This window comes from Parasteatoda tepidariorum, chromosome 2 (assembly GCF_982258835.1).
Source record: "Parasteatoda tepidariorum strain Cologne lab strain chromosome 2, Ptep-v5.0, whole genome shotgun sequence".
Taxonomy (NCBI): domain Eukaryota; kingdom Metazoa; phylum Arthropoda; class Arachnida; order Araneae; family Theridiidae; genus Parasteatoda; species Parasteatoda tepidariorum.
In genome coordinates this window covers 22,748,474-22,772,365 of record NC_141756.1, presented here as the reverse complement: position 1 = coordinate 22,772,365, position 23,892 = coordinate 22,748,474, and the positions used below count along the sequence as shown (strand labels likewise).

Here is a 23,892-nt window from a genome sequence, read left to right as displayed (position 1 = left end):
TTTATTTCCAAATTATTTCAAAAAGTAAATACAATAAAAGTCCATTATAAGGACAATTGACAACAGCAGCTTGAATTGTTATTAAAGCGAGCTTGTCATCACAAGCAAATATGTATATGTACATGTATATATATTTAATGTTAAAACAGTAATAAAAAAATATACGAGTTTAATAGCATGCATTAGTTTTCAAATTCATTGATTACACAAAATATTGTCAAAAAGTAAAATATAGGTGCATAGTAGATATGAGATAAACCAAAGATCATGCATGAGAATTCCTAAAAGTAGCAGAAGAATTTTTATTTGTAAGGCTTTATATTAACATAAATAAGGTGAAATTATGTTCATTTTTCGCTTTCTTGTATTGATTAATAATTAAATATGACTTAGTTTGCCCTTTTTCATGCAAAAGGGCTCATTTAAAAATAAGATAAATGTATTTCCCTAAAAAAAAAATTGGTATAGCAGTAGTCTGGTAATTTTTACTTTGTTATAAACATAAAAAGTTAGTATTTTTTTAGATTAGCATTTTGAGAGTGTCTTGGAAGCTTGTAATGATAACAGAATTCTTGTAATATGCATTGCTCCTCACATCAGGCTTTCACATTATTAACAGATTAATACATTAACAATAGAGATAAAGTACTATTTACCTCATCCAACAAAATTGTGCTTTGCTGACATTATCAACACTACATTGTAATAAATGTAAGTTATTACATTATTTAAAGATTATAATTTTTTATGTAAAAAGATAATGCTTAAAAATGATGTTGCTTATGACATAATAGTAAACTACTGAATTTACAAGACATACTCACATGTACCAACACCAGGGACAACGCATGCGGATAAGCTCATGTGCATGTTTGAAACTTGGCTTATATCCGAGGACAACACTAAATATTCTGAATTTGTAGGGTACTTCATGTTTAACAACATCTGCTAGAGAAGAAGGCTTTACATTTTCATGTCCATCAGTCACTGAAAATAAAGATTTCTTTTACATTCAAGGGTTATGAATCACACAGTAAATAACTAAACCAGTAGTAACCAATAAATTTGCATTATTTTGGGTCAAAATAAATTGGCAGGTATAATTTAATTGATCGATTGTTAAGTGCACATTTTAGAAAATATTAGAAAAAGAATATTTTTTTAACTATATTTATTTAATCCACATGAAATGTATCACTATTTTAAGAGAGGGAGTAATTTAATGTTTATATCCATTGATTTTAAAGCAGCAAGATATGAGTTTTATTATGCCTTGGACATATTACACAGAGATGTCAAGGACCATCAAGATGTAAAATAACATGCTGCCAGCTAACTTAAATGTATGCTCCAGACAGTGGATAAATATTTTTAAGAGGTAGTTTTTTAATTATGATTCTTGGTAAACTTATTCATTTTATTAATTCATTTATTTCATCTCACCACTACTTCTAAATAATTCAATGGCTTATGTGATACGTCACTTTGATACAGTTGAACCTTTTTAAAAGTTGGCAAAATTAACCGAAAATCTGAACATTTCAGTTTGTAGCTCTGTACGGTTTTTTGAAAAGATTTTGTCAAATCCTGAGCAGTTGGCATCACGGAGTAAACACCCTGAAACGACAAGGGTTTGGAGGTAAATTAAGTCGCCCACCTTTTACAACATCTATTTCAAGTGTTTTGATTAAAAAAATTTCATTTGATAATGAAAGGCAATCAACATGAACTTTTTTTCAATAAGTCCGTAGAAAGTCAATTTCTTTACCCTCCCTAATGGTTGCACATGTAAAAAAAATTAATCCCATTTTCTAACCACAAAAATCCATGTACATAGAAAAAGCTTCAGTTTTTTGTTGTTGCTATAAAGCACCTATCCATCTAGAATTAGATCGAAGAAAAATGCCCTTAAACACTATATTTTTCTGACTGTAGGTCAGGGATAATTAACCTGAACCAAAGTTGTCTAAAAATAGATAGGTAGGAACTTTATTTACGTCGCACTAGAGCTGCACAAAGGGTTATTGATATTGGTGACTGTCTGGGAAACATCCCTGAGGATGATCCGAAGACATGTCATCACAATTTTGATCCTCTGGAGAGGGGATGGCACCCTCACTTTGGTAGCCTGACGATCTGCATGAATTCGAGCACCTTACGGTAAAACAGTTTAACGAGGACCAATACCGCACACCCTCGGTCCCTACGCAGACTGATCCAAGTGGTCACTCACCCGCACACTAACCGCAGTCAGTGATGCTTGACTTCGGGAATCAGGCTGGAAACCGTGTCTTAGCTATCAGTCCAGAGGGGGACGTTTATGGTTAGGAAGAAAGGATTGCGTTTTCTAGCGCTGCAGACTCTTTATCACCAAAATATCTGGGTTACTGTATCCTGTGTATTTTGGGGCCATTTGGTTCAACGTGTTTTCACTGTGTATAGTGTGCTCTCTGTTCAAAATGATAATTTGCTGGATAAACTTTAGTCCAGGGCCGGATTTAAGTTTGGCGAGGCCCCAAGCTACTGAAAAAGATGGGGCGCCGCAGGGGATGGCTCCCCTGCTTTGGTAGTCTAGCGACCAGAGCAGGAAGCCGAGCACTTTACTGTAGAACAGTTTAAAGAGGAACAATATCATGCATCCTTGGTTGCTGGGTAAGTTGAGCAAAGTGGTCACCCACCCCCGCACACTGACCGCAGCCATTGATGCTTGACTTCGGTGCTCTACTGGGAACCGTGTTCTTATAATCAGTCCAATGCAGGACATCTCAAAATAGTGTTAACTGTATAAAGAATGAATACGTCAAAACTGCGAGAGGTTAAAAGTATGAACAAAACTAGAAATTTTGTTACAAAAGAGATGAACAGAGTATCATACCTGACACAGCAGAGATGGAAGTCCACCATTCCTCAGGAGTATCACTTGTAAAAGGTGGTAACGAAGTCTCCACAGCCTGACTGGCTGAAATATTATAAATGTATTATATTCATACAAAAACAATAAATGTAAAAATCTATGTAAATAAGTCAATGTATAGGACAAAATTAAGTTTCGCCTTTGGACACAAGGGGACTAAATATAACAAATGATGAGAAAAGATTATCTGCAAGTCGCCACTTTTTTTGCTGTCACAAATGCCTCAAATGTGCATTTTTATCTTATTTTCAATAAATACAAAATTAACATGAATATATTATAATATACTGTAAATTACAACAGGTATTTCCCATCTGTTCCTTAACACTTTTCTTCATTTTAGAAATAAACCTTGTATTGTTTACCATGATATGAGAAATGTTTTAAAAAAAGGCTTACTTGTTAAAAAAAAATGGCTTACTTTATAACAATCAACTGCTTTTTTTATTGTTTTAGACATTTAATTTTTAAAAAAGTGGTGACATGTTTTAAAAAGTGGCTACAGTTAAAAATGTAACAACTGGCCAAAATTCATTTGAAAAATTTACTAATTATGCCCCATAAGTTAAAAACAGTGTAAATTTACATTATATTAGTGTTAAACATAATTTAACACTCCAAAACATAGTAGCTAAACAAGACCATTTTGACTTAATCTCACATCTTATGATAGTAATAGCATTTTATGTACAACACATTGGAGCTGCACAATGGGATATTGGTGGTGACCTGGGAAACATCCCCGACGATAATTCAAAGACAAGCATTCAAAATTTTAATCCTCTGCAGAGAGGATGGCTTCCCCACTTTAGTTAATACTTTAAAACTAGGCAACAAGTAACAACTAATTGATATGAATAACACTAGATGAAGGTAATTGTATATGTATTTTTATAAATAAGTTATTTTATAATACATCACACACTTTTTAGTTTAGATTAACAATTATTATAATTAACAATTTATAAATCACATAAAAAAGTACTAACTTACATGGATTATGCAAGAGCAGTCTAAATCCAAGTGGAGTTTTATTAACAGCAAGATCTATAAAATATAAATACATTAATAAAAATCAAGAAATATGAATAGCTCAAAATTAGTAAACTATATTATTTTCAGTCAATAGTTGCATAGACACCATGTAGGAAAATTACTTATTTTTCAGATCTTATTTAAATAAATTAGATAAAACCATTATTAATTATATGCTTGACATTATATGCCTATATTGGACACTGCTTTTTGTGAATTATGTTTCACACAATTAAGGAGATGGAATTCATTTATGTCTTTTAAAGTTTTGAAAACTAAAAAAACAAACAAACCAGGGTTCGAAAAAACTCAGAAATTTTACCCGTTCCCGAGGACGGCTTGTTCAACAATGTACCCGTCCTCCTTTGAAACTAACCTGTAGCTTCTAAATAAATAAAATACAATTTTCTCTTATTTATTACAAACACTTATATAAATTGCACAATGAATTACACATTTATATTGTTACTAGGATTACAAATACTAGGATTACATTATACAGTAATAAAAGAAATACTAGGTTACTAATAGTAAAACCTAGTATTTCTATTATGAAATAATTTATTTCTATTATGAAATAATTTATTTCTTTGATGAAATAATTTAAATAACAAAGGTTAAGTTATCTGTCAATTATTATGTCAATTTATCCGATGGTACTGCGTTTTTTAAATGAATCAAATATGACGTTTGCCAGTTCCACAATCAAGCCAATGATTTACAGAGGTTTCTGCACTAAAATCTAAAAGAGGTTTTCCATTTAGGTAGATGTTCATAAATGCGTTTAACGCTTCTTGTTCAAGACCAGTAAGTAATGTGTTTTTTTGTAAGTTCATTGCTGAAATGCCCCTTTCAACCGCTGCAGTACTCTCAGACAGAGAAAATGCTGTATTTCGAGATTAGAGGGTCATTTTAGAAGTGAGGTGCTAGACTCTTGTAAGATAACAAAAATTGAAAATGTATCACGAACATTAACAGGAAAATGGCCGTCCGCGCGGACACTGGATTCGAGAAATTTGTTGTCCGCGGGGAATTTTTGACTGCCGAGGACGGGCGGTTTTTCAAGCCCTGAAAAAAACTATAACTATTTTTACTATTCAAACAAAATTATAGGATTTTAAATTTTATTTATATACATACAAATTCTCCAATTTCTTCAATCATTCACTGATTTGCTACCTACATGCAAAAACTTGTGATGTATAAAAGCTTATTAATATAGCTAGTAGCAATAAACGGTTGTAAAATCTTTTTTCATTTAATAGTGGTCATTATAATTGCAGCTACATCTCTTTGCCATTCATAGCAAAAAAAAATAATGAAGCTCTTTGCCATTCATAGCAAAAAAAAATAATGAAGCTCTTTGCCATTCATAGCAAAAAAAAATAATGACTCTTGTTAACATTTCAATGTTATCTTCCCTACAAACATAGGTTTAAAAATCCAAATAATAACAAAGCATTATCATTGATCTGTATTATTTACTAAACACACTTCTTTTATAGAAATACAATCAGATAAAAAAAAGCATAAAAGATTTGGTTTTATGGCTAACATCATGAAAGGGCTACATAAATGGGCTATTGACCACAATCTGGGAGATTAGAAACACAAGAACATTAGGATCATAAAAACATTAGGAAATGACTGTTACATCCATAATAGTGATACAGAGATAACACTGGGGCATGTGCTAACTATATTACCACAATTTAAATTAAAAGAGATATGCTGGTAGTAATCAACTGCACTACTCTCCATATGAGGATGGACTAATACAACTCTAAAACTACCAAGAAACATATTCCATATGGGATTTCAAGCCATGGTTGGCTAAGACTAAGACCCTACTCCAACTGATCAGCAAAAGCTCAAAAGAAATCTTAAGAATCATTTTCTGAATATTAATGATAAAAATAAACAAAAGAATAAAAAGAAGAATAAATGCTCGACTGCATTATGCAAAATTTTTCAATCTACAACTGATACAAATGAAACAAAAACAAGACAAACACACAATTTATGAAGGTCCACAAAAATTCAAAGAAACAACTTTTCAAGCAATATCTGAATTGAGAAAAATTAATTTTTTTATTCTGGTCCTGAAGTTAAGATGATTTGCAAAATATTAAAATTACATATTAAACTATTATATTACATTTTCCAGTTTCTCTTTCACATACCTGGCTGAGTAAAGGCAGGCAATTCATTTTCTTCATTTTCATCTGTTATATCTACTAGCTGATACTCTTTTTGCAGGGCTTCTATCCAGAAATAATTTTTAGAACATATGTGAATAACATCGACATAATAAATACTTTTTAAAAATTTTATACCCTAAAGAAGATTGATAAACATTTCAGGTCAAAAAAAAAAAAAAAAAAAAGAAAAGAAAAACTACTCGAAAATATAACCAACATAAAAAAAGAAAGAAAATGAACTAATAAAAGAGAACCTAGCTGTCAATCATAGAACAATGAAAGAAAATATGCACTAAATTTGCTTATCTGAAAAACAGTTTTATGATAACTTTAAATATGTAAATTATCTTTTATCAAAATATTATAATTGAGTGCCAAAGTACTGATGCGATACTGCCTCTAATGTAATATGAGCTTGTCTGGGAAGTAAAGGCTGCTTGTGCATAATGATGATCACATTACCACCAACATGCAATTGGTCATGAAATTGAGAGGCTTTCTAACTTCATGTCTCCCCCTCCTGGCTCTATTGCAGGAATGCTTTACTTAAAGCACTTTTCAGGCACAATGCCAATAAAGTTTCCACGCAAATAAGGTTAAAAATTAATATATAAGATTATAATAAATAATATTAAATAAGGCTAGTTTTCTTCTTTTTCTTTTTGCATATCTTTCGATACACTTTAAAAACTCAGAGTCATTTCCTTTTCATCTTTTGATTTTTCTTATTTTGAGCTTCATTAATTATATATGATATTATATATCTGAAGCAAAAACGTCAGGAGGAGATTTAGCAAAAATAAATAAATAAAATGATATAATAAAACTTAAAAAAAAGTAACAATGAAAAATAAAGTGGAAAGAGACATCTCAGGGTCACTGTATTTACCAAAGGAAAGCGGAGGGAGATTAAGTTCGGAAACACTAAATAACATGGCATAAATTCAAAATATAATGTACATTAAAGTAATTGTTTCTTACTGTATTATCCTAATTTTTTCAGTAAGTCACTTATAGAATGTCACTGATCAATCAAGAAGTGTATTGTACATAACAATGGTATACCAAATGGAATATCTCGCTAGTTTACAAATCATACATTCCTAGAGATTTTGCAAATTTTTACATAGAATCTATATACTTTATCATTATTAATTACACACTTAGAATTTAATTATAAATTTTTTATTGATAGTTTAATATTGATTAATTTTTCCGATTTTTCTTCCTATGTATCAAGATAAAAAATAAATGTTAATTTTAAATCAAACATTACATAAAACACTTACCTCCGAATTCTTGAGTACTTTGCCCTGGCTTGATACTAGCTTTGACAACTGATACAACTGAAATCAAATATGCATGTGTATATTATATGTATAGATATTTTAATTTGAAAAAGAATCATGTTTTTAAAAAAAGGGTCTAGCATCTTACATGTGGTCAAGACAAATGATATATTTATGTGATTGGTAAAAATTGAAAATGAAATAAATGTTTAAATAAATAATATAAAAAATTAAAAACTTCAATTAAATATGAAAAGGAATAAAACAGTGATCCATATTTTTGATCATAAAAAATTATTATTTGATCACATATTCAAGGTTGAAGAATGGTAAGAGGAGCATTTCATCTGTTTTGTGAAGCACTTTTTAAACTTAGACAGAGTCATTAAATAGCAAAATAAAACTCTTAATCATAAATAAAAATTAAATGTTTTTAATACCGATTCCAAAGACCAATGAAAAACTATTAATGCTTTTTTGAAGAAGGAAAAAAATTATGCTCATTGGATTAAAAATGATATTTTTCAAATCTGGACATTTTTGTTTCAATCCTTTTCTCTCTCTCTCTCTCTCTCTCTTAATTTTAAATTTTTTATTTTTTTTTTTTATTAAAATCAAGTCTTTTATGTTTATCATTTTAATTTTTCTGTCAAGTGAAATTTGAAAAATGTTACTTTAAAGAAATATATTAAATTTTGCAAAGCAAATGATGTATTCAGCAAATTAGAAGGAATTTCAAAATTCAGCAGAGAAAATCTGCTTAAAGTGAAGTTGGCAACCCTCTATATTTCTAAAAAGAAAACTTATCACTATTTTCATTCAAGTCTAATTAATATGTATACAAATTTGTTTTCCCCCCTAAATAATTTGTATATTAAGAACTGGTTTTAAATTCAAGAAAATCCAATGCATCAAACTTTAGAAATTTGAAGAACTGAAATGTGCATTATGAACTGAGCAAGATAAAACTTTTTCAAATCAACTTCTAATAGTTGTAAAAAGTTGCTTTTAGCAATAGTTAATGTGCAAAATTTAAAAAACGTTGGTTATTATCTTGAGAGTGCCATGCTGTTGCTGTTGGTTTAAAATTTACAGTTATTACAAAAGATACTGTTTTAACTACTTTTATAGACTATATTTTAAACATAAAGAGATATTTCTGAATTACGAACATATTTTTCATGCACCCTGCTCTCTGAAAGTTCAAGGCTATTCATATCAAGACTAGAAACTTTATATGAATAGAGTCTACACCAATTTTGCATTTTCTATTACAAAATGCAATGGTTATTAAAAACAGAAAATTTTCTCATCTATTTTTTTTTCGCTCAAATTATTTAATGCATTCTGAATAAATAAATGTCTTTCATGAGTAAAATCTAGAGCATAATTATTTTAGTTAGCATTTTTTGAATGAAAAACAAAAATACAACTTTTAGACAACAGTTCATTCTAAAGATATTAATTGTATATTAATGAACTATTACCCATGTCAACTTTTGGTAGTAATTAAATGTCGACATGAAACACTTCATATTTTTTTTTCATTCTATCTTTATGTGTATATTGTTTCATTCCCATCACTGAATATTCTGTACAATCATTATTCAAGATTCATATTGAGTCATTATTCAGATCAAATATTGAGATACTCATTATTAACAAATCATGATTATTAACAATAAATAAGAATGCTTATTTACCATTGGGTTCTTGAGATAACTCCTGATCTCCATTTCTCTGAGAGAGAGGTTTATTCAAAGCATCAATATCTAGATAAATACGCAATATAGTATCAAAAATTTTTTAATTGAAAATTGTTAATATTTTTTTCTGACAATTCAACAGTGAACCAGATCTAAACCCTGGTCATGCCTTCTATTCATTAGCTAAGCAGAGTAATGCCATAAATATCCTCAGTAATAATTAGATCTTAACAAGACAAGGTGTCTGGCAAAGATTACAGCTGATTTTGAGACTTTCACACAAAATTTTCTAGTACCACTTTTTTCACAACATTTCCATAAATTTAGTAATTGTATTAAACTGCATAAAATTAAGCTCATAAATTTGAATTAAACTTTAATGGCACATGGTAAAACAATATTATATTAACTTTCCACCAAAGAAAAAATAAAAAAATATAAATAATATAGAAACAAAAATATAAGGAAAATATTTAAATTCATTAAAAATAAAATTAGACATAACAAATAATGTAATTCAACACATTTTTCATCAAATATTTTATTTATATTTATGGAAACATCTTGAAAAAAGATTTGCAGTGGGTGGATTTACTGTGGCTTTTGCCTCATGCAACAAAAATGTAAGTAGAGTCACATTGAAAAGTTTGTCTACAAAAACACCATTTTGGAATTAGAACTTTTTTTCTCGGATTGCTTTTGTAAATTGTACTCAAAATTAAAATTTTACAAAAATTGAAAGCACATCAAATGTTAATTTTATACAATACAGCAAATAGAAATTTTTCATATTGCTTATTGTCTACTGAACATAAAGCAAAAAGTTAAACTTCAGACTATTATAATTTGATATGAAATAAACTATTTGATGCAAAAATATTATTAATTATTAAAATACTGATTAACAGTAAAATATTTTATCAATTAGTAATATTTTAAACATTGATGGCTTTTAATATTTTTTTTCCAACAATTTAATCTCTAACAAGCAACTACACCATAGCTTGAGCAAAAATAAAAAATAAATTAAACCTAATAGACCTACTCACAACAATATAGTAGATAACATTGATTCAAACTAATAGCTAGAACGTAAAAATGACTTTTTCCTTTTTTAACTTCCTTTTATACACTCTTTGATGTTTTTATAAATAAACAGATTTCTGAAAGTCTTTTTGATGCTCATTTTTTCAATAGAATAACAGGTGAGAAAGAAGTTTGTCGCATCTGGAAGTATGCAGGTTAAGGGAAATAATTCTTCATGCAGGAACATGAAATATCTTAACATAAAAAATCTTATGAAGGAACATGAATACATCAAAATGCCTCATTTGTCTTCCATGATATAAACATCTATAAATACTTACTGGCACATTCTTCCTCAGTAAGGCATGATCTTTGGCTTGTTGGTAAGACGGATATGTCTATTAGATAAAAAATAAAATACATTAGAAGGAAAAAAAAATATAAAATCCAATACAGCTTATGCAACTAATCAGTTTTCATCAATCATTTTGCTGTAAGTTGGAATGAATTTTTTTCCCTTTACTTGTTTTGAAAAGTTATTTTCATGTTTTTTTTCTCTTCAAAACAGTGGAACACAAAAATGATTTCCTGTAGGAGAAATAAACCAGCATTTAAGATGCTTTTAATTGTAAAAATTTGAAATTTGTCTTAAAATGTAAATGGCAATTAAAGTTGATAAAAATGTAAATGGCAATTAAAGTTTGTATTTAATTCAATGCATTGATCTCTAAAATGCTTTTATGTAATTGCCAAAAATGCGAAAAGTTTTAATCATCCACACTTGGCTACAATATGGACAGCTGTTTTCTATTCTGGAAATTAAATATTGTTAAAATCAATAAAAAGAAAACACACAATAATTTATGGTTTAAAGGAATAACTTTAAGAAGTCTTTTATTTAAAAAAATTGAGGGTATTATGAGCAAAAAATTATCCCTTTTAACACAATAAAATTCCAAGGCTCTGCATTTGCTTTCACTACTTTTAGTCTATACTTATGTCAAACCTAATCCTTTAGCATTGCTTATATAATATGAAATGCAATATTTTGCAGCTGTTAAAATTCTTTTGTTAATTGTGTTAAGATGGTTAAAAAAGAAAACAAACAAATACATATCCTATTGATAATATTAGTAGAAATCTGGCCCTGGAGTCTAAGTCATGAAGTCAGAAACTGAGTGGAGCAGATTTTTGAGTAAAAGGAATCGGACCTGGAGAAATTAAAGCGTGTCAATTTTGATGCCAGTTTTTGATGGACAGTTTGAATTTGACAAATTATTAAATAAATAAATACAAGGGAGGAGGATGAATATTTTATTTGCCATTATTCATTCAACTGATTCATTTAGTTATTTCTTCAGCTTAGACTACAGACATTACAACTGAGTCTCTATAGTTGTATTCCAATGATGTATTAGATTTTGAGAAATATTTAGATAATATTGCAAAACGATTGAAAATAAAAAACCAAGAGCCTTTAGAATTAAAAATGAAAAAATACAAACATGATTTCTACACAACCAATTGAGAAATATGATAGTTTTTGCCAGACACCTCTTTTAGAACTTATACAAATCTACCCAGAAAAGTAACAAGAAATAGCCTTAACAGTAATAACTCTTCTTTTTACTTAAGTTAGTGTGGAAAGACTATTCTCAGCTCTGAAGTCTATCACATTGGATTTACGATCCTCCATCAAAGATCTTGCAAAGCAATGTTGTTTCTCAGAAATTACTGATGACAATTTTTCCATTTCATAATAAATGCTAATTAATATGAATAATCAGCTATGCCATCGATTTTCTTCTGTAGCATCTATTATTTTTTAAAAATATTTTTTAAAAAAATGATCAGTAACATATGTATACATGTTTACGTATATAAGAGGGAGCCACAGTCTTTAAGTTCAAAATTCCAGTTTTTGGAGTCAGATCTGTTATTTTTTTAAACTGACTCCACAGCCCTGGTAATAATTATAAAGAATTTAATCAGAAAGAGCATGAAAATCTTTCAAATTTATATTGTGAAAAAGTGCATGTTGGTGAAAATAAAAACCAGCTTGCCTCACTTCCAGTTCTCTTCTTTTTCGCACATTCAACATTTCTATCTTTTTATTCATCAAAGATAAAAAAAAATATTAAAGCTCAAATTTTTTAAAAGTATTTGATAGTTATTCTCCTGAAATAAAACATTTAAACTTTTTTTTTATACTAATATAATACATCAGATGATCAAAGACAAATGATTTTTATTATTATTTTATGCATTGTATGTATTAACACAGCATTTAAGTGATAGCGCTTATTGCAAAGATAATTGAGCAGTGATGACAGCAAAATATTTTATCACAGCTTCAAATTGTTGACTAATTGAAAACTTTAAAGAAAAATTAAAGATTTCTTATTAAATGAAGGTTTCAAGGTTATGTAAATTAAGATATTTATAATTCATTTTATACAGCAAATTCATATTGTAAAGTTCCAAATAATTCAGTTAAGTTAGAATTTGGGTAACTTTTTTTCAGGTGAAAGCAATCAATGAACCATCTATCAATGCCGCTGCCAACCGTAGTATACTAATACATAAGTACTTATAGTATGTTTCAATTACGAAATACAATGTTTCAAATGACTAAGTGACACAATCCAACAAACGTCTCACAACACCTGATTTCTGAGGAAATCAATGTCCTTCTAGGAAAGTAAATATTATTATATATGATGAAAAGAACAATAATAATTCTGAGGAAATCAATGTCATTCTAGGAAAGTAAATACTATTATATATGATGACAAGAACAATATCAAGACATTCTCCGATTTTATACAAAACAAAGTGGCCTTATAGACTTTACAACTTACTAAGTAACTTGTTTATCACTAAAGAAACAGCTAAGTATAAAGTTTAGTTGTAATGTTCCTCCCTTAGTGAACAAAATGTAATTAATCATGATATTTCACAAAAAAAAAAAATTATGACTTTTAAGTTACAATGCAAGAAATGAGTAAAAGCATAGTAAATGGTCTGACAAAATTTAATTATTGTATAATTATTGATATTTCCTACACAGGATATATTCTTGAGAAATTTTTTTTCTTGCAGTTTAAAACTTTATCAGAGGCAATTGCTGATCGAAATGGGTTACAGGTGGCTTAGATCAGAGCTCTCTACCTATGGCAACACTTCGCATGCTTTCACCCTTAGTATGTGAACCATAGTGTATCACCATTCGGCATAGTCATAGAAGAGAGTACGTTAGTTTCTGTCTTGACTTTCATATAGATTAAAATCTTCTAAGTTGGGAAACTATATGGAACTGAAAACTACATTAAACATAGTTTTAAAAGAAAGCATCATAGAAATTTGAAAAAATATTTTTATTAATATAAACGAAAAATATTAAGAAAAGGAAAAATATCGTAGTATATTCCTATACAACTGAAAAGAGGAGTAGAGGGAAGGGAGAAGGGCCAAAGGCATGGAAGCAGTCTTCTCCCCAGATGCATTCAAGCGTTGTGATCGCCTATTTTCTGCTTTTTTGATAAATCAGAACTGTAAATCAGATTATTTATTTATTATTTGTAGCTCAGTTTATGTCACGTTTTGATTGCCAACACGAGTAAAGTATTTTAATCAGTTTGTAGCCACGTATGCGTGTTTTATAAGACAAAATGTTTTTAAAACCCTTTCTTAAACTACTTAAATGAAAAAATTTGTGCTAAGCGCTCTTCCGAAAAAGGTTTGCCACCTTTGGCCTAAAGCATCTAAAGTGTTGGTAAATTTGAAATTCTTATGTATTTCAAAGATTTCTTTAATTTTAAATATAATCGCCACCACAAAAAGGCAGGTGAGAAAATTCCAGAACTTCAAAACACTAAGAAGTAAGTAAAAAAATTGATAGCCCACATGCAACAAAGTGAAAGTCAATAAAATTGCAATGGAAAAAAAATTACTGTACCACAATTTAAAAAAATGCTGTTATCTTCATTCAACATATCTTCAGTCTGATTTCCAAACTCTTCTGCATCAGCAATGATTTTTCCAAGTCTTCTGTAAATGGAAACAATGTACATTTAAGTAAAACCTTTATTAATATATATATATATATATATATATATATATATATATATATATATATATATATATATATATATATATATATATATATATATAACACAAAGCAAAATAAACTTAAAAATTAATCAAATTAAAAAGTAAATTTTTTTTCCTTTGGATTTTGGGCAGAATCAAGTTTTTGTATACAATATCAAAAAAAAAAATTTTCTTCAAATTTTGAAAAAAAAAAACATTTTGAAGATAAATAGGATCCTCACTCTTTTAACTCATTGAGACGGTTATCATCAACATTGAGGACTTGGATGCCCCTCTTATCCTCATTTCCAGCAAATAAACAGAGTTTGCAATCATCAGGATTTTCTTTGGGACTGTACACATGGGCATCTCGCACTTCAACAAATTGCCCAGGCTGCAATTGAATATGAACAAATTCAATACAATGAATAAATATATTATTTGAGAATGAAAAAGTTAGGAGGGAAATATAGCAAAATAAAGATTGGCAATAATGAAATAAAGTTACTTCATTTATATCTAGATGTGGGTACTAAAAATTGTATTTTTTTTTTTAGATAGTCATAAAAGCGAAAATACTTTTATAACTTAATACTTCCATAAATATATACTTCTATATTATATATTCTAATACTTTTTTAAATCATAAAAGAGAATTATAAATTACTATTATTATTAACTTCTTAACATTTAATGGTTTAAAATGCTTATAGGTAAGGAGGAGGCACATTCCACTTGTGGAGAATTGGGGGTGGTGAGTTCAATCCTGGCAGCCAACTAAACTGGCACATATATGCAGCCAGGTGCATGTTAAACCCCTCAGGGTTGAAAGTTCTTTTATTGGTTCTTGTGCGGAAGTTTGGAAAGAGGGATACAATCTTAGACGCTATGCATTTAACATAATTGAAGTATATAACATATGGTGTTTCTACCATAGCCGTTCAGAGCCCAGAAAGCAGCATTCTAACCCACAAAAAAAGCTTTAGAACGTTATTTTCTCTAACGCTAGTCTAGCTGCCCCTCTGAATAAAGGCCATAAATAAAACAAGAGCAGACTTTAGTTTTTATCCTATAAACCAGAAATAATTTAGGTAGTAGCACTCGGAACAGCAAAAATAAGCATTTAAAGCAGGATTTTCTCTCAAATGAAAATAAAAAACTTTCTGATGTTTTAACATCATGTTATCAAAACTTTTCACAATAGAAGATAATTACTCTGCAGAATCCAGCAGTAAGAACATTTTAAGAATTGAGTAAGTGAAAAAAATTAAGAAACCTTTAAGATTTTAAAGCATGTAGAAAACTATGAAATGCAGCCTTTTTAAAAATATATTATAAGTTAGGATAAAATCATATAAAAGTAAAAAATAATAAGGAATAGTTTGTTAATTAGCATAAAGAAGGGGTTCAAAACATGTGGTCTGAGGTCAAACTGCAGCCTTTGAATAGTTAATGTGTGGCATCCCACCTTCCAGGAAAACTTTGGGAAAAAATATATAACATAAGAAGTTTAATAATTTTTTTCTAACTAATTTAAATAAACAAAAATAATAATGCTAAAATTGTAAAATTAAGAGGCTCTAATTCAAGGCACCAAAATATTTAAATCTTTCCACAACTTTAAATTTTAAATAAAATTTATTATTTAAAATATGTATGAAATAAATGCAGTTCATGAATTTATTTTAAATTAAATTATTTAAAAATAGTGAAAAAATTCTTTTAAAGTAAGTTTAAAAATTGCTAAACTTTAATTACATTAAAAACAAAATACATAAAACTTCAAATATTTTAAACTCAAAAATATAAATTATCTTTAGATAAATTTATGTATAATTTTTTGAATTTCAATATTTAATATAAATTAGGTAATGTTCATAATACACAAAGGAATAATTAACTTATCTATAGATATAAAAACTGAATTCATTTCAGCTTTCAAAATATAGATTACTTTTTCATCCTATTTCAAAAAAAAAAAGTTTTTAAATTTCTAATATAAAATTAATTTATTACCCTAAAATATTTTGAGTGACAGTTGAAACAAACCTTTAACTCCGCAGCTATTGTACAATGATGACGACCATACACGTGCAAAACAACATAACAACTTTTGGCAATCAGAAAAAGTTTTTCATCTAGTTTTTCTTCTCTCAAACCCCAATGTGAACTTTCGATCCTAAAATAATTTTTTCAAGAGAAAAATAATGAAAAATTACATTAATGCAAGTTAAAATCAGATGTAATATCACTGGTCCTTTAAATAAACATGCTCAGTATTGTCTTACAACTCATAAAATATATTAAAAGCTGATGAAATGTAATGATGATGGTGTAGTACATGATGATGATGATGATCATGTACTACATCATGATGATGTAGTACATTATAATGTAATATTATTAAATTTACAATAAGTATAAAAAATTTCAATTAAAAAAATTATGTATTTCATGCTAAAATATTTAAGATATAAAAGAAAGATGATTATTTAAAATATTTGGAAATTATGGTTTAAACATCTTTTTTCAGCATAAACTAAAAATGTAAACATTCGTTCCTTTTGTGTAAGTTTCCATGAATGCAGAATGTTCTTGTTGTTTCAAAGGCTTTGAGGCCTTCCACAAATGTTGTCACTAACTGGTGTTCCATTTCACCATTTTCATTGGTATCATTTCGAACTTTTCCAGTTTTTGCAACCATTTCCTTATTCAACAACACCAAAATTTATAACATTTTCATAAAATGATGCATAAGCATCAAATGTGCCGATTTAGGTGTTTTTTCTGAACTGTACAAAATCCTCCTTTTCTTCTTCATTATTAGCATCAGCACTGTCTTTCTTCTCAAAATGAAATAGCATTAACAGTTTTTTTAGCTATGTTTGCACAGGGAATAGAGCACTCACCAATGAGGTTTGAATCACAGCAATGGCTGTTCGATATGAGTTCTGCACCATTATTAGCATCAACACTGTCTTTCTTCTCAAAATGAAATAGCATTAACAGTTTTTTTAGCTATGTTTGCACAGGGAATAGAGCACTCACCAATGAGGTTTGAATCACAGCAATGGCTGTTCGATATGAGTTCTGCACCATTATTAGCGTCAGCACTGTCTTTCTTCTCAAAATGAAATAGCATTAACAGTTTTTTAGCTATGTTTGCACAGGGAATAGAGCACTCACCAATGAGGTTTGAATCACAGCAATGGCTGTTCGATATGAGTTCTGCACCATTATTAGCATCAGCACTGTCTTTCTTCTCAAAATGAAATAGCATTAACAGTTTTTTTAGCTATGTTTGCACAGGGAATAGAGCACTCACCAATGAGGTTTGAATCACAGCAATGGCTGTTCGATATGAGTTCTGCACCATTATTAGCATCAGCACTGTCTTTCTTCTCAAAATGAAATAGCATTAACAGTTTTTTAGCTATGTTTGCACAGGGAATAGAGCACTCACCAATGAGGTTTGAATCACAGCAATGGCTGTTCGATATGAGTTCTGCACCATTATTAGCATCAGCACTGTCTTTCTTCTCAAAATGAAATAGCATTAACAGTTTTTTAGCTATGTTTGCACAGGGAATAGAGCACTCACCAATGAGGTTTGAATCACAGCAATGGCTGTTCGATATGAGTTCTGCACCATTATTAGCATCAGCACTGTCTTTCTTCTCAAAATGAAATAGCATTAACAGTTTTTTAGCTATGTTTGCACAGGGAATAGAGCACTCACCAATGAGGTTTGAATCACAGCAATGGCTGTTCGATATGAGTTCTGCACCATTATTAGCATCAGCACTGTCTTTCTTCTCAAAATGAAATAGCATTAACAGTTTTTTTAGCTATGTTTGCACAGGGAATAGAGCACTCACCAATGAGGTTTGAATCACAGCAATGGCTGTTCGATATGAGTTCTGCACCATTATTAGCATCAGCAATGTCTTTCTTCTCAAAATGAAATAGCATTAACAGTTTTTCAGCTATGTTTGCACAGGGAATAGAGCACTCACCAATGAGGTTTGAATCACAGCAATGGCTGTTCGATATGAGTTCCGCACCATTATTAGCATCAGCACTGTCTTTCTTCTCAAAATGAAATAGCATTAACAGTTTTTTTAGCTATGTTTGCACAGGGAATAGAGCACTCACCAATGAGGTTTGAATCACAGCAATGGCTGTTCGATATGAGTTCTGCACCATTATTAGCATCAGCACTGTCTTTCTTCTCAAAATGAAATAGCATTAACAGTTTTTTAGCTATGTTTGCACAGGGAATAGAGCACTCACCAATGAGGTTTGAATCACAGCAATGGCTGTTCGATATGAGTTCTGCACCATTATTAGCATCAGCACTGTCTTTCTTCTCAAAATGAAATAGCATTAACAGTTTTTTTAGCTATGTTTGCACAGGGAATAGAGCACTCACCAATGAGGTTTGAATCACAGCAATGGCTGTTCGATATGAGTTCTGCACCATTATTAGCATCAGCACTGTCTTTCTTCTCAAAATGAAATAGCATTAACAGTTTTTTAGCTATGTTTGTACAGGGAATAGAGCACTCACCAATGAGGTTTGAATCACAGCAATGGCTGTTCGATATGAGTTCTGCACCATTATTAGCATCAGCACTGTCTTTCTTCTCAAAATGAAATAGCATTAACAGTTTTTTAGCTATGTTTGCACAGGGAATAGAGCACTCACCAATGAGGTTTGAATCACAGCAATGGCTGTTCGATATGAGTTCTGCACCATTATTAGCATCAGCACTGTCTTTCTTCTCAAAATGAAATAGCATTAACAGTTTTTTTAGCTATGTTTGCACAGGGAATAGAGCACTCACCAATGAGGTTTGAATCACAGCAATGGCTGTTCGATATGAGTTCTGCACCCGGCTCACACTGACCATAGTGCTGATGCAAAATATCCCCAGTGGTAGAACGATCATTAAATCGCCTTGCTTTAGTATAAGCGTGGCAGGTTTTCTTCTCCGTGTAAGGCAAACATGGCTTAGTTCAATTATACAATTCTCCAAGAAGGCTAGTTTATAATAATACTTGATGCAAAAATTCCCTTGTCTTCTGGGTTGGGTTCAAAATTACAAAACTATGGAGTTAAGCATTGGTAGTCGCAAACTTAGAATTGGGTTGGCTTTTTAACACCGGTTATAAAATAAAATATACTTTTTTACATGTTGGTAAAATTTTTGTACAATAAACAGAATTTACTAGAACAATCTAAATGGGTATTATTAACATTGTAAGAATAACATTTGTGATGAGACTGTTAAAACAATATAATATAAACAGGAAAAGAAAAGATGTAGGAACAAAGGATTGAGGTTAGACTGAATAATTAGGAAAAAATGGATATTTAGGAACTTCAAAGAAATAATAAATACAATTTTAAAGACTATTTATATATTTTTAAATTGAAAAGATACATTTAGATTTTGACTACAGTGCACATTACACAACTTTAAGAGACATTTTTATAGAAAGGAAGAACTTACTCATTAGACTTAGTTCCGTCCCAGATTTTCAAAATAACAGTGTCTGAGTTTTTTGCAATATAAACACCAATCACCTGATATAAAAAAGAAAAAGCAACTATAAGAGGTAATAATACTAAAAACTATTTTTATTCATAACACTTCAATAAATAAATAATAAAGTAGATAAAAAAAATTTTTTAGGGCTTACTTAATCTCCATAATAAGAGATTTAAAGTAGTAGGGAAATGAAACAGGCAAAACAAATTTAGAAATACAATTTAAAGATTTTTATAAATAATTGGCGAAATACTTAACCATCACAATAATAGGGATATAATAAAAAAATATTGAGAAACCAGGACAAAATATTTTTGCAGATAAACCAAATATCGAAGCAACAATTAGATCTATTATATTTTTAAAGTACCAGTGTTTTGTGCATTTTAGGCCTCGGAAAGTTTTAGTAATGGTTTCAGCTGCCGTGAAAAATACATGTGTCTTAAATAATCAAAAATTTCAAATATTACATTTTGTGTAATGATTATTATTGTAACTTTTAAAATGTTCATAATAAGTGTCAGACAATAAATTTAAAATTTATTTATTATAATATTATTGTATTTTTAGAATAATGTACTTTGCAGTTTTATTTTTGTTAAGCAAATTGAAATTCTTTTGATAAAAGAGTAGCTTTACTTATAAAGCGATAATTCATGTTGACAATTATTGCTTTTTAATTATAATACATATTTAAAATATGTTGCTAAACTGCTTTGTGTGCTGCATCCTTTATTGCAGTTTCCTCAGCGCCTGTTTATATTGCCATTTATGAAATAAAAAAAAGAAAAAAAAAGAAAGAAACCAAAAATAACAGAAAAAATTTGACTTACTTGACAAATAATATTTACAAAATCACCCCTTTTTACTTCACTGATTAATTTTGGTTGATTTTTCTTATCATACCATTCAAATAAATTTTTCACCTTTAAAAAATGAGAGAAGTAATTATAAGTAAGAGAGCAAAAGAAGTGAAAAAATTATAAGCAAGAAAACAATAGAAATGGTGAAAATAAGCTTAAATGCAAAAAATAATCAACAAACAAACATCTGATATTACAAAAATGATCATAAGCAACAAAATAATGTTTCAAATGACTTAATTATAGAAAGTAACAAAGATTTTATTCAAATTACATCAAACTTCATAATTAATAGAAGTAATAAATGGGAGAAAAAAATTTTAAGCAAAAAATAAAATAAAAAGAAAGATGAAGAGGATACTTCATTTATATCTCTAAATTTCATATAATTTTTCTGAGAAAGTAGAGGAAAAAAGAAAAAGGGCATTATTATTAGACCTGTCATGGTTCATACCTAAAAAAAGAAGAAATCGTACATTTAACTCATTAATGACTTAGCACAACATATGAAAATCACAGCTATGGAAAACCTTACAGTAGATATTTGTTTATATCAAGTGGATATATCTTTCTGTTACTACCACCTTAGGTGTAAAAAAGCCCTGTGTATTGACTTTACAATATATAAGCATAATGAGTTAAGAGTTCTTAACTTTTTTTATCCTTATACACAATTTTAGAATATTTTAAATTAAAAGCAGTTAATTAAAATGGTTATAATGTTTTACCTGTGCTGCATCTTCATCGGTAAAAGTAAACGATTTTGCAACGGTTCGTGGCTTTTGGCCCTCATTTTGTTTACTGAAGACTAAAATGAACTTGGAAGATAGGCATTTTCCTTCCAGCTTTGATCGAAATTTAGAAACCTTGAAAATTGAAACAAATATCTTTCATAAAATGTTAAATATATCTAAAAGTCAAATCAAATTATGATAAAAATATTTTAAAAAGCATAAGTAATCTTATTTAAAAATAGATAAAATTTGCACAATTAAAAATAAAAAAAAATTCAAACGTGAAACAAATTTTAAATAAATGAAACCATGTACAGCTGGTGGTGCATTTAGAATATTATATCACTGAAAGAAGATATTGAAAGCTGACATAAGTCAAAAATAAAATTCTTAGATGAAGCAACAAAAAAAAAAAAAAAAAAAAAAAAAAAAGATTGTTAAGCACTTAACTAAACAGATTGTTTTGAAAGGATATTTACTAACTTGCATGCGGTGTATTCGGATAATGTCCCCTGGATAAATATCAGGAAATGTTTCATCTTTTGGCGAATATATGGAGCACATAAAATCTGTTCCTGTCTTATCAGTAAGTGATACTTTTAGTGTTTTCTTTGGGTTACTGACAGCTGAAAAATAAAATTTGAATTAGTTCTTAATAGAAATTGTGGATAGAAAAAAGTATTTGCTTAATAGCGGTCAACAGAAACTGGAAAAAATCGAGCATTTTTGACATAAACGAGGATTGGCATTTCGTCTGGAAGAAACCCTTTCCTTTCAGGACACTGAAAGAAGCTGGAAAAAGTCAAATAAACTAAAGAAAGACCAATGCAAATAATGTTTATAAGAATAGCCTAAATTTAAACAAATAAAATTTAATATAGTACTAGAAAGCAGGATTCGTGATTTTTTTGATTTTTTTAAAAAAAATCAAAAGAATCAGATTTTTTTGATTTAAATCGGATTTTTTTGATTTAAATCAGATTTTTTTGATTTTTATTCAAATACACTGTAAGAACTTTAATTTATGATTAAAAAAAATTATAAATGTTTAATCAAATTAACTTAATATTAAAACTATGTTGTAACAATATTTTAGAAGCTCTAACTAAAATAATTTTTCAACAAATTTTAAAACAATTTATAGCAACTGTTTTGAAAGAAATGCATGATTAAAATTTAAAGACTAGATTAAATAGAGAATTTAAAGAATACTTCAGGGGTCTGTCTGGGTCTTTCTGAGAATGAAAATTAAAAATAAATTTTCTGCAAATTAAAAATTATATTAAAAAATCAACACAAATATAGTAAAAATATGGATTTATCGTTTCTTACGAGGCACAAAAATAAAATTTTAAGAAAAAGTATTTCGTGTGATTATTCTATCATTTTTCCTAAAGTTGAATTTGTAAAGGTACCGTTAAACGGTAGTAAATTTGGCTTGGACAGACCCCTGCACTTTAACTATTAAAACAAAGTTTCAGTTAGCAAACCATAACTTTAATTTAAAATTGTGATTTTTTTCTTTTCCTCTTGATTTTTAAAATGACAAAATAAATGTAGCAGACTGTGTTTAGAAATGTAGTCATTCATCAAATAATAAATAAATATTTAATCTATATATTTTTATATTAAAATATTCATTTTTAATTCTATATCAAAATAGATAAGTTAAGCTGAAAAAAAAAGTTAGAAAATCTATCTACTCATTGGAATTTTTTTTCACAAAATTTCTTTACAGAAAATCTGATAATGTCAAAGATACTGTAAACAAATTATGAGAAAAAAATACCAGTTAATAACCCTACTGCATCAAATAGACTTTGAAAGAGCTTGAAAGGGAAGAATGACACTATATTTGGAAAAATACATCTGAATTCATCAGCCCTCTTTTTTTCATTTTCTGTTTTTGGTATATTAGGGTAATTTCTTTTTAACATAACCTCAAGCTTCAGAAATACACATTTTCCACCAATAAAATATGATGTAGATTTTAAATCACGCTTTTTCATTCAAAAGGTAGAATTTTAATTAACATTATTTGTATTATTTTTTGAAAAATATTCATGTTTATTAATTACTTTCTACAGCTATGCAAGTCTATATTAAGACAGCATTAAATGTTTACTTTAATCTGTACTTTCAATCTCAAGAATCAAAACATTTTTAAAAATGTAATTTCAAATGTGTTGGAATTTAACACACACCAAAAAAGTAATTTCATTAACTAAAATTAATTAATGCAGCAATTTATTTAAATTAAATTTTAATACTAAGAAAAGAAAATAATAAAAGTATCAAAAATTTAAAACACTGTTTTTCAACTTTTAATATCAATATATATAGATAAAAAAATTTTTTTGATTTAAATCAATGATTTTTTTAAAAAAATCATTTGATTTAAATCATGATTTAAATCGTGATTTAAATCAAGCTGATTTAAATCAACAAACCCTGCTAGAAAGTTAAAATTTTTTCAC

General features: G+C 28.7%; 1 protein-coding gene across 2 annotated transcripts in view; it reads right to left on the bottom strand.

Moving 5' to 3' along the window:
* Positions 1-23,892, bottom strand: part of LOC107448995 (protection of telomeres protein 1) — a 42,009-nt gene that overhangs the window by 5,875 nt on the left and 12,242 nt on the right. For both annotated transcript variants that reach the window (XM_043054462.3, XM_043054463.3), the window contains exons 8-21: positions 21,899-22,041; positions 21,410-21,547; positions 20,652-20,744; positions 19,780-19,853; positions 16,313-16,442; positions 14,506-14,657; positions 14,130-14,221; positions 10,513-10,569; positions 9,143-9,211; positions 7,440-7,496; positions 6,133-6,213; positions 3,908-3,961; positions 2,876-2,959; positions 825-987 (exon numbers count right to left, since the gene is read on the bottom strand). In XM_043054462.3, coding sequence (XP_042910396.2) covers positions 825-987; positions 2,876-2,959; positions 3,908-3,961; positions 6,133-6,213; positions 7,440-7,496; positions 9,143-9,211; positions 10,513-10,569; positions 14,130-14,221; positions 14,506-14,657; positions 16,313-16,442; positions 19,780-19,853; positions 20,652-20,744; positions 21,410-21,547; positions 21,899-22,041 — 1,387 coding nt within the window. The remainder of the gene's footprint in view (positions 1-824; positions 988-2,875; positions 2,960-3,907; positions 3,962-6,132; positions 6,214-7,439; positions 7,497-9,142; positions 9,212-10,512; positions 10,570-14,129; positions 14,222-14,505; positions 14,658-16,312; positions 16,443-19,779; positions 19,854-20,651; positions 20,745-21,409; positions 21,548-21,898; positions 22,042-23,892) is intronic.